This window comes from Rhamphochromis longiceps, linkage group LG8 (assembly GCF_057381845.1).
Source record: "Rhamphochromis longiceps isolate RC_006_pf linkage group LG8, R_longiceps_female_GT1.1, whole genome shotgun sequence".
Lineage (NCBI taxonomy): Eukaryota > Metazoa > Chordata > Actinopteri > Cichliformes > Cichlidae > Rhamphochromis > Rhamphochromis longiceps.
Genome location: NC_140564.1, coordinates 2,872,094 through 2,885,422, shown reverse-complemented (window position 1 = coordinate 2,885,422; position 13,329 = coordinate 2,872,094). Strand labels below are relative to the sequence as shown.

The 13,329-nt window shown below is 44.5% G+C and overlaps 1 protein-coding gene across 3 annotated transcripts in view; it reads left to right on the top strand.

The window, feature by feature from the left end:
- Window positions 1–13,329, top strand: part of LOC146662892 (jumonji domain-containing protein 1C-like) — a 119,755-nt gene that overhangs the window by 75,481 nt on the left and 30,945 nt on the right. For all 3 annotated transcript variants that reach the window (XM_085415464.1, XM_085415462.1, XM_085415465.1), the window contains one exon: window positions 6,061–6,174. In XM_085415464.1, the coding sequence (XP_085271590.1) occupies window positions 6,061–6,174 (114 nt within the window). The remainder of the gene's footprint in view (window positions 1–6,060; window positions 6,175–13,329) is intronic.

Here is a 13,329-nt window from a genome sequence, read left to right as displayed (position 1 = left end):
CCAGGACCGGCTGATCCAGGACCGGCTGATCCTGTTTGCTTCTCCAAAACTACCAGAAAATCAGATTAGCATATCGCTGTGGATGTAAGACAGTAATGATGAGGCAGCTTAAAGAGCTGTGGATATTGAAGCTAAAGGTGAAATCCAGCCAAAGCATGAAAGGAGTTTATTAGAAACTATTATACAAATAATTTTATATAATAAATTCTACAGTTTATTAGATGCTGTGAGATTCTGCAATATTGCATATGTCGTCCTTGTATCAAATTGCAGGGCACATGTAATGAGTGTCAAAGTCGTGTCATTGTTACGGGCCTGATTGACACACAGGCCTCGACCTCCAGCAGCCGAGGCAAAAACGGTTCATTACTATGTACGACAGCAGTTTGGTTTGATGACTCCAGTCATCTACCATCAAAGTAATGAGTAGCTTTGAACACAGCCTGTGGATTTCTGGAGTAGAAACCGTTGTGTGTGTGACCCACTTAGACAGCACCGCTCGTCAGCGCAGCACTGCACCAAGATCAGATTCACAAATCTTATAAATCTTTTGCGTTTTTAGACATCGCAAACATGAAAAGTGCCCAACACGCTCTTGTGTTCGTGTAGAGAACCTACAGACGACGTTGTTATTCGGAGAGCTGAGCTGCTCGTTTGCTTTCAACGCCATGGAAGAATAAATCTCTGATACTAAGAGAGGTTTTCACTTACAGTTGAGCCTCATTTGGATTTAAAGGTCATTTCATGTTTCAGGTAGGATCATGTCTGTGTTGCAGAGTGTTGTTTGTGCGGTTGTGTAGAGCACAGTTGTGCCGTATTGTCCCCAGTGGAGGAAGATTCTTTGAAGTACAGCAGCCCCTCGCTATAACACGGTTCACCTTTCGCAGCTTTGCTCTTTTGCGGATTATTTTTGTCGATTTTGCAGGGTTTTTTTTGTTTTATTACAGCACATTGTGTTCTGCGTCCCGATTGGCTGTAGACCATAGTCAATCAGTCTCGTGCTGTGTCTCCTGTACAGCACAGAGTGCGTTCAGCTTGTCAAATTTACATAAATCTTCGATCCCAGCAGTGTGACTCTGCTGCACTGTATGTTTGTACGTTTTCTCCCCAACAAACACAACAACGTCGATGAAACGTTTTGCACCATCAAAGGCTCCTGTGGTAGCACCCAAAGGCAGAGCAAGATGCTAAAGGAAGGTAGAAGTTACTAGGGTAGGGCAATATGGCCAAAAATATTTATTGCGATATATATTTAAAAGTTGCGATAACGATATAACTGACGATATAATTTACGTGAAACAAAATACTTTACAACTCCACAACTTTATTAGTGCAAAAAAAAATCAATGTATTGTCACTTAAACAAGCAGCTGTTTATGTGCATTAAAGTTATATAAAAATGTAACAGTGCAAATGCAAATTCCAGTTTAACCAAAAGGCATTTCCAGTGGAAACTGGCCGACATATCCTCAGCATAACATGTATAACATCCACAAAACTTAAGAGGTTATACACACACAATACGGTAACATTATGTTGAAGCACAGCACGTATCACTCCGCGAGGCTCCGCCTACGACAGCTGTAATGCTCCGACAATCCATCAAGTGGTGCGGCTTCGTAGCTTAGCAGAGTCGCACTGAAACATCTGACGGCTTTTCGAGCGCCGTGCACATAAAATCGTTTCGGTAATAACGACGGCCCGCTAGCACACGCTACCAAAAAATGTGCTTTGTTGTGTATCTGACGGACGAAAGCTACACCAGTTCCACACCACTGAAGCTGCAGCATTTTTACAAACCAGCTCTGGTTCATCGTTTCATTCAACGATCCGCTTTCGCTCTTCTCGTTCTGCGTCGCCGCCATGCTTTTTCCGCCATGTGCGTATGAAAACAAAGGCACTGCACATGCGCGTTTTACCCATATTCTATTGCGATATCTCATTTTCTTACCATTGCCCAACATTATACTGGTATTACTGGTATGATATGGCCCAGCCCTAGAAGTTACTGTATGTTTTAGATTATAATATAATACTGGACTTATTTTTCCACGAATGTTTGAACTCTGAGAGAGTTTAAACGAGACAAATGTGTGAAGATGTTCACGCCTGTCTGAGTGTATAAAGTGTGTAGTGAGGTTTTACAGCCTTAAAACTTTATAATAATTGTAGAAAATAAAGCTGACTTTGCTGATGATCGTGGGTTATTTTTAGACCGTAACTCACGTGATAAACGAGGGAGCGCTGTGCAGTGTACAGTTTCCAGTCTGTGATGATTGTAGATGCTGTATCATGCGCTTCGTTGATGCTGATTGGTCCATTATGTCTTATCAAAGTCAAAGACAGCGCAGCCATCTGCCAGGAACGTTTAGAGCATTCCTCTGCTGACGAGCTGGTCAAAGTGCCACAACTACTACCAGTGATTGGCTGACCATGAGACTGTGCTTGATTGGCCAACCACCTTGCCTAACCTGAAGCCAATAGAGAACCTACTGATTATTATTATCAAGAGGAAACAGCAGCAGTCTGATGCAGCAGACATGCAGCTCTGTAGTTCAGGCTTTGCCACAGTAATGTGGGATCACTGAGGGACAGTACTGGTGCAAACCCAGCTTTGCACTACGCTGCTTTTGAGTTATATGATGACATTTAGAATAATTGTTGACAGCGACAGTATAGTTTGTGAAATTATCAAATGATACTGTCCATGCACAGTATCGTCACCTGGTGTAGTCACCTGCAGATATCACCTGGTCCACTATCTGAATTCATTTACAAAGTGATGGTTAAAGGACGTCTCACTCTTCATGGGTTCATCGGGTAACTCGCAGTCACTGAGGGCCCTTACTTTAGTTGCTATGATACACAATATCTCAGCTGTAAAAACCCTGCACTTCCCAAGTGTTCCCAAGAGCTCCCAGCTGGACGTTTCCAGCTGGTAAAAACACTTTAGTATGCATGCATGTGTCACGTGATCCAAGCAGATGAGATCTGTAAGTGATCATATAAGTTTGTTTATTCAGCACTCGTACAGTTAGCAGTGTTCTATAGCACAGACATAATGTGCCCGCTGTACACAGACCAACACTCTGAGTGCATTTATGTGGATGCTGTGGGTCATTACTTACTGTGGATTCAGGCTTTGATCCCTGAAACACTGACCCTTCAGTGGAAGCGTGCTAAAAACAGCAACACAAACAACTTTAATGAGACTCACTAAACACCAAATGTTTGAATGCACATCTGTCAGTGTCTCCTAGCAGCACAATTCACCGAGTGAGGGATGTTTGCACGTGTAGGTGGCGTTCTGGGCCCTGGCTGAGCAGTCAGGGCGCTCTGATGGTTCACTGGACATCTTATTGATACGGAGAGTCGAGAGGAAACTGCTCATGTGTGTTTCAATTTGACGCAATCTTTTTCTGATGCTCGTTCTCGCTCTGTCTTTGATGAGGCAGCGGCTTCCTTGAAGCTCGCGTGTGGTAACCTCTTGAGGTTTCTTAGCGAGGCATGAGCTCATAATCTCCTCTTCATTCTCCTTTACAATCTATTGAACTTCTGTCAATTATAGACACACAGCAGCAGAGATGTCTTTGTGCTCACGGGGACTGATCTGCTTTCCCAGCATGCCGCTGTGCCGTGTCTGTTCTCCCGAGATGTTCTGGTTCCCCGAGAGTTTTCATTGTATTTTTATCTCTAAATACAAGGACCTCAGTGTGTGTGTGTGTGTGTGTGTGTGTGTGTGTGTGTGTGTGTGTGTGTGCCTGTCTTGAATCAGTGTGCAGTGTCTTTAAGAAGATGGAGGAGCTGAAGTCCTTTCAGAGGGAGGCGATCAAGGTTTATTTAAAAAGTTCCACTCTTTAATCCAGCAGTCTCAGTGATTTACCACTGATGATTTAAAAACATAATCTCGTCACATTTTTATGACTCAAGCATTTGTTCATTTTTAAATAAACTCATTTTAGCATTAATTGTTGTCTTTAGGAGAACAAAGTGTTTTTTCTCCATGACCTGGACTAAATGCATGAACACCAGGCCCTGAGTTTCAGCTTAGAGAGCACCTGCATTTGTTTTACGAGCCAAACCCATCGTGGTGAAGTGGAATGTAGAAAAAATCATTTGATCTTTGCTTCTTGTTTTTGTTTTTTCTGATTGATGCAAGTCAAAAATGTTATTTCAAATATAATTTGGTGAAGTTTGTGATTCCAGTGTTATTTATAAAAATGGACCAAGCATAACTTCTGATGTGTAGGACAGCTCCAGTATCTGTTTATAAAACCTTTCCATGGGTTCTGTGTGTGTGGAAGTGACTCAGTGGGTAAACACTCACCTGAACACAAGACTGACGCACGTTTTGAGACCTGAATTTGGGCTCGATGTTCATTTTCGATGGCCGAGCTTTCTGAACTGTTCGGCCAGTTTTGAAATTCGTCTTGAATCAACGTGAAATGGAAAAATTAAATATCGTTTTTTTGGCATTTGCCTTAATTACATAGTGACGAGGAAGACAGACTCGAACCCAGGACACTGCTCTGTGGTTGCTGCTTACCCGCTGAGCTACGCTGGCACAAGCGACGTTGTGAAATTTTCTTTCACAATAAGCTGTTGAGAGTGCCGTGACTCATCAGCCTTGCACCTGTGAATTGCATATAACCTTTGCATTTCCTCTGCTGTTGCTAAATGATGCAGTCATGGAGGCGTCCACAGACAGATACTGAAGCAGTGGGGCAAAGGACAGAGACCAAAGAGAGGGGTCTGAGAGGACATGCGCATAGCTGTGGATGTTTCTGAAGACATTTGTGGTGATAATGAAACATAAGTGTGAAAGGTTTAACCTCCTGCTGCGTCCTTTAAACAACCTGACGGTGCACGCTGGGCAGTCTTGGTTTTTAGAAACTAGTATGTTGCAAATCATTTCCTGTACCTTTATAAAATGTCCTGACTCATGTGTTGACCATTGGTTTTGTTAAATAATAATTCAATGCTTCCCATAAAAAGGGAAGATTGTGAATTTGAGATACAGATGACGTGTTTCCTGCTACTGAGTTCTTCTTTCTAAGATCAGCTGGAGACGATCTTTAAATCCAGCAGAGTCGCAGAAAAAACAAGCAAGACTAGAAACGGCAGATCTGCTTGTTGGACCTGGGTAGACCTGCATCACCAGGGTCCAGAAGAACCCTGGATAGACCCTGCTGGCCAGAAATGCTGATGATGTATGACATCCTGGACACTTGTGACATTTGTAACCCTAACCCTCTTAAATACATACAATGCTAGCAATTGCATTCTGCTCGTAAATGCTGGAAATATGATCTGCATGGACAGAAATAGAGTTGCACACACACACGATGTGCTTCTGCCTCCTGTGGGTGTGTGTTTGGGAGCAGAGCTTCACAGCAGCCATGGTTTTCACCTCTAATCTCTCCACCAGACTGGCCTCGTTATGTAACCATGAACCCACAGCAGCACAAACATGCACTCGTCCACTGCCGTGACCCTCGTTCTTTCATGTTTCCATTTAGTTTTGTGACTGGTCGACTGACGTCAGGCGCTGAAATATAAACGTATATATTTCTATTTAACGGGATGCAGCCGCTCTCTGCGCAGCATGGGCAGCTGAGCCATAGGCTGACATTGTCAGAGAGCGTGTGCGTGTCTTTGTGTAAAAGCGGGAACATCAAAGTGGAGTGTGCTGCCTTTCAACTGTCAGCCTTCCTCTGCTCATTAATTTATTCATCACTCTGGAGCTCCTCTTCATGCCCTGCTCTGCGTCTCTGTCTCTCTTCATCATGTCTCCGCTCGTGCTTTTCCTCCCTAATCTTTTCCATAGCTCTGTTATTTGTCTCTCGTTCTCCCCGTTTCCTCTTCCTACATTTCTGACATCTGATTTCGTCCCATTAGCTGCAGCTCCAAATGAATCGTACCTGAAATGTATTGTAGAATTGAATATTTCCATGAAACACTGAGATCTAAATATACTCTGGTGACATCTGAACGATTGCTCGCAGAAACGAGCTCCACCATAATACTGCAGCTGCTGACGGTGATGTGTTTTCTTTACAGACATTTAAGCCGGTGGTGGGGGAGCGCCTGTTGTCTTCAGTGGCAGCAGTGGAATTCTTATTGGACCGGCAGCTGGACTTCCTGTCAGACCACTCAGCCTACCATCCGTACCAGGTATTCACAGCTGGACGGGCTTTTTTCATCTCAGTGTTGGTGTTTGCTGTTTCGATTACGCAGAGATTGAAAAGACTACACCAGCAGCTGTGCTTTTCTATTTCCAGATATTTGCTTTTACGCGCATACTTTCATTAAAATGTCTGAAAGTCAGGTAAAAAAAAATCCTTGAGATGAATTTTTGTTTCATGCCACTTGTTCAGCATTCCTGCCTCTCGCTGTGATCACGCTTATTCGTGATATTAAACAAATTTATCAGACGTATTTTAGGATCTTGTTGCATGAGTCACTGCACTTGGCCCTACTAACCTAAAAGCAGAATTTAGCGTCTTCATTGTAGTTTCTACTACGTCACTGCACTTAGAGTGGTGCCATAGACGGTGATGAAATCGACCGTGGTCATAGTAGCAGGAAACAGCTTGATAAGCAGTGGAAGGAATTTCCTGCTGATGCAATCATGCATTACAGTTATTATTTGATTTCTATTCACTCTCTAGACTTTCATGTCTCATCTCCACATATGACAAACACATACGTGTCCAGGCACGCGTGGACACACACAGGACTTTAACCCTTTAAAATAATGTGAGTGTCTGCACCGATCCGTCATCATCAAATAAGAGAAAACAGACGGAGAGTGTTTCTGGTGGTCAGCCTGCCAGGTGCGCGGTGGCACAGATGGGCACGTTCGTGACGCTTGTTCATCTCCTGAACTTTTGTCCTGCAAGAGATTTCTGTCAGGAAGAGTGGAGGGAGACAGGGTGGCCCTTTAACACAGAGTAACACAGACTTGTTAGTTAGTAGTAAAACATACAGAGCTCCTGGGAATAGTGAGCATGTCACCTGTACACCTGCAGGTTGAACAGCATTACGTCATAAATGTTTTTGATGCTAGTTCATGTTGTCTGTTTGTCTGCAGAAACACTTGACAGGAACTCGGCGCTGACAGCGAGCTTTGAGTGGTCTGCTGTTACATTAGCACACAAACCCACACTGCAGATAGAAGTGGTCAAGTGAGGCTGATATATGTCTGATATCCATCTATTGTAGGCCAACAGTGGGTCACTGTGTTTGCAGGAGCCTTGGATGATGAAAGCTATACAGTGCACATCAGTAACACCTTGTTTTGTTTGACCAACAGTTTAAAATCCACAGTTTGTCTGTTTAATGAAGAAATGTGTCCTTCAGCGATTATGATGGGTTGGATATACAACTGAATAGCAGGTAGTGAAGGTGCATTCAAACTATTAGATAGGAAGAAACACTGAGTAGGCCCTGGACTGGATGAGCGGAGGACTGATCCACTGATCCGCTGATCGGGTTGTAGTGTGTGCAGGTGAAGAGCGTCAGCTACGATCATGAATCTAAGGCTGAATGTCAGGATGTATTCCTCATAGGCTGGGTGTCAGAAGAAAAAGACATTCTGGGGTAAGTTGGATAACGTGGTCGTGAGTAGAAATCGGTGGCTGCAGCTCATTGGACGCGTAGGCACAGGAAGTAAACAGACTTCTCTCTTTACGTGCCTCATTCATCCATCCATTCATTCAAGCACTTGTTTAAAGTGCTTTCTATGATTACACTGACAGAGGGAGACTGCTATCATAACAGTCTCCCTCTGATGGACCCATTAGAGAGCAGGTTGGTCTTAATACCCTGCCTAAGAACATTGGGCATGCAGACTTACCTTTCAGTGGGTAGATGGTCCCGCTCTACCTCCAGGGCTACAGCCGCCCCTGAACAGAGGTTGATTAGATGGTGTTGGGTCGATAAGGAGGGCAGTGGATGTTGTGAAAAGGCTGTGGTCAGTATAGAGTGACGTGCAAAAGTGGATGAACGTACACACAGGTGGACTGCATGATTTTCAGAAGCTGCAATTTGAAAGAGGGACTGTGAGGTGGCAGTAGCTGCCGGGGGAGTGGTCAGGGGCTAGTTTGTAGGATGAGTTTGGAAATCAAGAACTAAGACAAAAGGCTTGGATTACATGGTGGAAACTAACGAAGAAAGAATGTTGGTGAGGGGAAGATTTGAGCTGGGCGATGAGTGGTAGGGACGAGTCACCACATGACTGATAAAGTACTGCTGAGGGGAGCTGCCAGGAAGGTGTTTGATCTCATTACTAACTTCTTCCTCTGGAGCCTACAGAGCAAGAGCCGCGGTTTAGAATGAGTAAAGAAAAGTCAGGGAGATGTAGACAGTAGACAGGAGTACTGGGAGACTAGTATGGCATATAGAGAGGTGGGAATGGTTTATAGTGAGTTATAGGCGAGGCTGGATACCAGAGAAACACAGTGGGACCTGTATCAGCTGGCTGGGCAGAGATCAGGGATACAGATGGAAACATAATGAGTGAGAGGATGCATGAAGAAGTGTACTGTTACTGGTTTTAAAGAGCAAAGGTGATGTGCAGCACTGTAGTAACTACAGAGGGACGCGCTGATGTGATGCTCACGGGGCAGCACTGCAGGTGTGCTGTTAGCTTTGCGAGTGTTTATGAAGACGTTTAGAGAAGGAACTGCACTTTGTCTCGTGGAGTTAGAGAGACTATGATGGTGCCAGGAGAGTAAATGTGGTGCTGCATGAGGACGTCAGGAGAAGAGAAGTATGTGAGGATGGTGCAGGGCATCCACGGGGATAGCGACACAGTGGTGAAGTGTGCAGCTGCTGGATTACACCAGCATCTGCTTCGAGCCCCTCAGATGAGGTCATGCAGGAGTGTGTGCGGAGTATGATGTTTGCAGACGGCAGAGAAGAGAAATCAAAGTCATTAGAAGCAAGACGGAGTTAGAGAGAGAGAAGCAGGTGCCGATGAGGCTCTTACACCAAGACAGGAGGCTGAGGATGCTCAGATGTTCATTGGGAGTGAGCAGCATTAGAAACGAGTCCATCGGAGCAGCAGTTCAGGCTGAGACGGTTTGGGCATGTGCAAAGCAGGGATGGTGGAAATACTGGACAAAGTGTGATGAATGTGGAGCTACTGGGCAGATTTCATGGATGTGGTGACAGAGGAGGATACGGAGGACAGGGTGAGATGGAGGTGAATGATCTGCTGTGGCAACGCCTGAAGGCTGTAGCTGGAAAGAAGAAGCAGCCTATAAAAATGAGATGAAACTGAAACAGCCTTAATAAAAATGATGAACAATCATAGTACTTTGTTACTTTTGATATGTGTGCCGCTGAGTGCTGGTGCCTTTTCTTTAATGAGCGGAAATGAAAATGGCCACGTCGTTCCTGCTTTACTCTACGCTCCAACCATACTGGTCCCATTTCTGTTGTGGCCAGAAGGCTCATTAAAGCAGGAATGTTGATTTGAAATGAGCCTTCTGGCTGTCCTGTCCTAACCTGCTCACAGCGACTGAGAGCAGCGTGGAAACTCAGACCTCCCTGCTGCCTTTATGCGAGTGATGATTTTCATCAAGAGGATTTCTTTACTAAGAACGTCAGATTTGTTGATTTTGAGCACATTTTGTACACATTGTAACCAAATTAAATGTGCTAATGAAAAATGAGTCATTCATAATTATGTTGGATACAGCAGCCATGGAGGGACGCTGGCTGTGGAGCGCAGGGAGGTCTGTCTGCTGGATGTAACACTGCCAAACCTGAACATGACCATAAGCTGCGTGTGCAGTCTGTCCTCTGATTGACATGTTTGCACGTGACTGACTCACACCTGCACATTAGCACACAGACACACTTGTGCTGTGCGCGCTTGGTGTTTGTGTTCGTGTCAGTGCTGTGCAGCTGAACGCAGCTTGTTGTATTATGTTGGCTGGAACAGTGTGTTCCTCTCGGTGCCTACCTAATGAGAACTGTTCTGCACTCACTGTCTTGGGCAGAAGTTCATATTTAACCCAAGTCAAAAAAAGCAACATGTATTGTGTTTGCAGTCACACAGAAGTTGAATCAGCTGCTGCCGTGATTTGTTTTATAGATTTCCACACACTGTACAACTTTTATGCATGATGTAGCGTGATTGTTAGAGTAAACAACACGGCCACTGAATGTGCAAATACAGTATATCAAAATTAGGCATGCAAATCCATCCATGCTCTTCCACTTATCTTTATCAGGCTCGCGGGGGCTGGAGTTTGTCCCAGCTACCATAGGGCGAGAGGCGGGGGTGCTCTGTGGACAGATCTGCTCACAGGGGAGAGAGACGAGCACCCACATCCACACCTGTGGACGATTTAGAATCACCAGGTGACCTCCCCTCACCCTCAGCTGGTGGCAGCAGATCGTAGGGGGCTGCTTGGTTGTTGGGGCCTCTCTGTATCAGTATAGAGGTCTTTACCTTTCAATATTAAATGCTTTGGGACAACTCATTGTGATCTGGTGCTGTATAAATAATATTGAAAGGAAGTCAAATGAATACACACTTCATGATAAACCACATGACTACAATATACACACTGACACTACACAGTCTGCCACATGAGTGGTGACTGAAACAGGAAGGAGTGTCAGGTTGGAGGGGGCAGTGCTGACTGCAGAGGAGTTGTAACACACACACACACACACAATGCAAATTCCTCTATTCTTAAATCACTCATGTTCACACAGAGCTCCCCGTTCTTTAGTAAAAACAGTCGTGTGTCTCTCACTCTCTGTGCGCTGCAGCCTCAGAGAGTTTTATTTCTTTCTTTTTGGAGTTGGACAGGAAGAAGAGAGTGGGAGGGGGCGGGGACTGCAATCTGTTTGGCATAAACGCTACAATGAAGTCAGTGTTTAGTGGGCCAACCCAGGCTGCTGCTCAGTTCTGTGTGTGTGTCTGTTACTAGAAAATTGTGGTCTGAAGCTGAAGAGCAGCAGCCAGATAATAAAACTGTTAGTGCTGACTCACCAATCTGACCAAACGATGCACACACTGTGTTTCAGATCTGTCGCTCCACCTTTCTGCAGAGATGCTCTCTGTTACTCTCACGTACAGCAGAGTAGAACTTTACTTCATGTGATCATTAAATGCTCCTAAAATGCTTCAACAGCACAAACACAGTGGACAGGAGCAAGCTTAGGAGGCAACTGCTAACCACATAGCATGCTTATCAGTCCAGTATCAAAACAGCCGAGTCATATAAACCACAGAACAGATGCTGTCCCGCTGCCCCAATTTATTACTAGAGCACCAAATACAGATTCATCTGTTAATAATAGAGCCGACCAAACACAGTTTCCTTCTGTTAAGTGTAAATTCACTTTGAAAAGTCGAGTCTGATGAAGGGGATATGGGGTTTAGGAGCTCAGCAGGAACATCCAATGGAGATGTGGCTGGAAACCACAAAGTACCAAGTATTGGGTTTCATGGAAGCTGCTGCCAGCCCGACCCGTTGATGGTGTCATGAGGGGACGTTCAGTATTGTTCACATTGCAGGATCACTTCTGTGTGTTTAAAATTAAGAAGTTTTCTTTGTTTTCCTCCATGAATGTGACTGTTGGGGGAGGAAGGCAGCAAGCCGCTGACACACCCATTTTAATAGTGTTCAGCTGACAGCCTCAGAGCAAGTTTCTGGCTTTATGCCCTGCAGTGTTCCTAATACAAAAGCTGCTCTGTGCTGTTGCACAGTCACCTGCTGTGTCTGACTGAGACTTGTGTGGGAGACTATGATGCAACGTATGTAAGAGCGCCGTAAAACCACGTGTATAGAGTCAGCACTCAGATCTGACAAAACAAAAGCTTTGGAAGTCTGCTCGTCTTTGCCAGCTTACATCACTCATTCAGTTTTGACTGCCGTCAGAAAAAGGAGTCAAATTGTTGCTGGACTCGAGTTAGTTTCAGAACATCGTTTCAAACTGACATTACTGCAGGTTTGAAGCTTCATACTGACTAACAAACCAGGCAACATCATAGCCCCGCTGTTCACACACAGAGAATAGTGTGTGCGCTCACTGGGATGGATTACGAGTTAGAGGAGTCTATTAACAGAGGTCATTAGTCATCAGAAGGACAAACTCTAGAATATGAGACACGCTGCTTTCCACTGGGCTATTTTTAGGCTACACTGGTTTAATTTGGAGTTAAAAAAGTTTTGAAAGTAGAGCACTGCAGCAGGATCAGAGAGGGAGGGGAAGGAGATGAAAGAGAAGGTGAAATGAAAGCAGCCTCACTTCCTGCCTCTGTGTCTTTTTGACTCCTGCCACTCTTTATCTGTGAGGAGACGTACACGGACGGGTGCTCACACCCAGTTCTTATCTCACAGTTTTGTAAACAGTAATTAACAATAGAGAAGATTATAGATGATCTCATATATGAGAAAACACTCAGAGATCAGAGCAGCTCTGAGCTGTCTCAGCCCGTCACCAGGATAAGGAGCAACTCGTCTTATTTGATTGAAACACCAGTAATCCGTTTTAAACATCTCAGAATGGATCGTTACTACACGAGCTGTAGTGCACATAAGCTCCTGACTGAGCTGCACGGAGCTGTGAGACGGTGTGGTGTCTGTGGTTTGGTTACTCGTCGTCTTTTAGCATCCCTTTGTGTCTGTGATGTCTCTGTCTTATACCTGTTACCTTTTTACTGTCACAGCAGAAAATCTGTTGTTATAGAAAAACGTAATTATTGATACTTTGAATGTGTTACAGCGAAGGGATAAAGAATAAAAGAGCACGTAGTAGTGTGCAGAGTGAGGGCCTTATACTGTGAAATCAAAACGAGGTCACAGAAGAGTAAAAACTAACACTTTGTGGTACAAAGTGTACATTAATACATGAGTCGGCTCAGAGGGATGAGCGGGCGGCCGTATGATGGTGAAGAGCGGCGAGCTGCAGCCCTTGGCCGCCCTTCCCCTCTCTCACTCTGCTGTCCTGTCACTCTTCACTGTGTCTGTAAATAAAGCCAGCAAATAATTTAAAAATAAATAACCAGTACACTAGATCTAAGAAACTACTCCAACAAGGTGTCATGTAGGGATATGTGTGTGTGAATCTTTCTGGTATTTGTTTCACTTGGTTGTGGCTCGGTGCCACTGACAGTAGAGCTTCACAGCTGTATGAAACATACTTCATTTTTTCCTGGTTTCTAGTTTCAGACTGAATCTGGTTTTTTTATAAACATCATCAGATTTTGACAGGAGTTGGATTTTTAGATGTTTTCAGTCACTGCGGTGAGAATCCGCTGATGTCTCAGCCATGGTGGTAATGCTGGCGCTTTAGATGCTG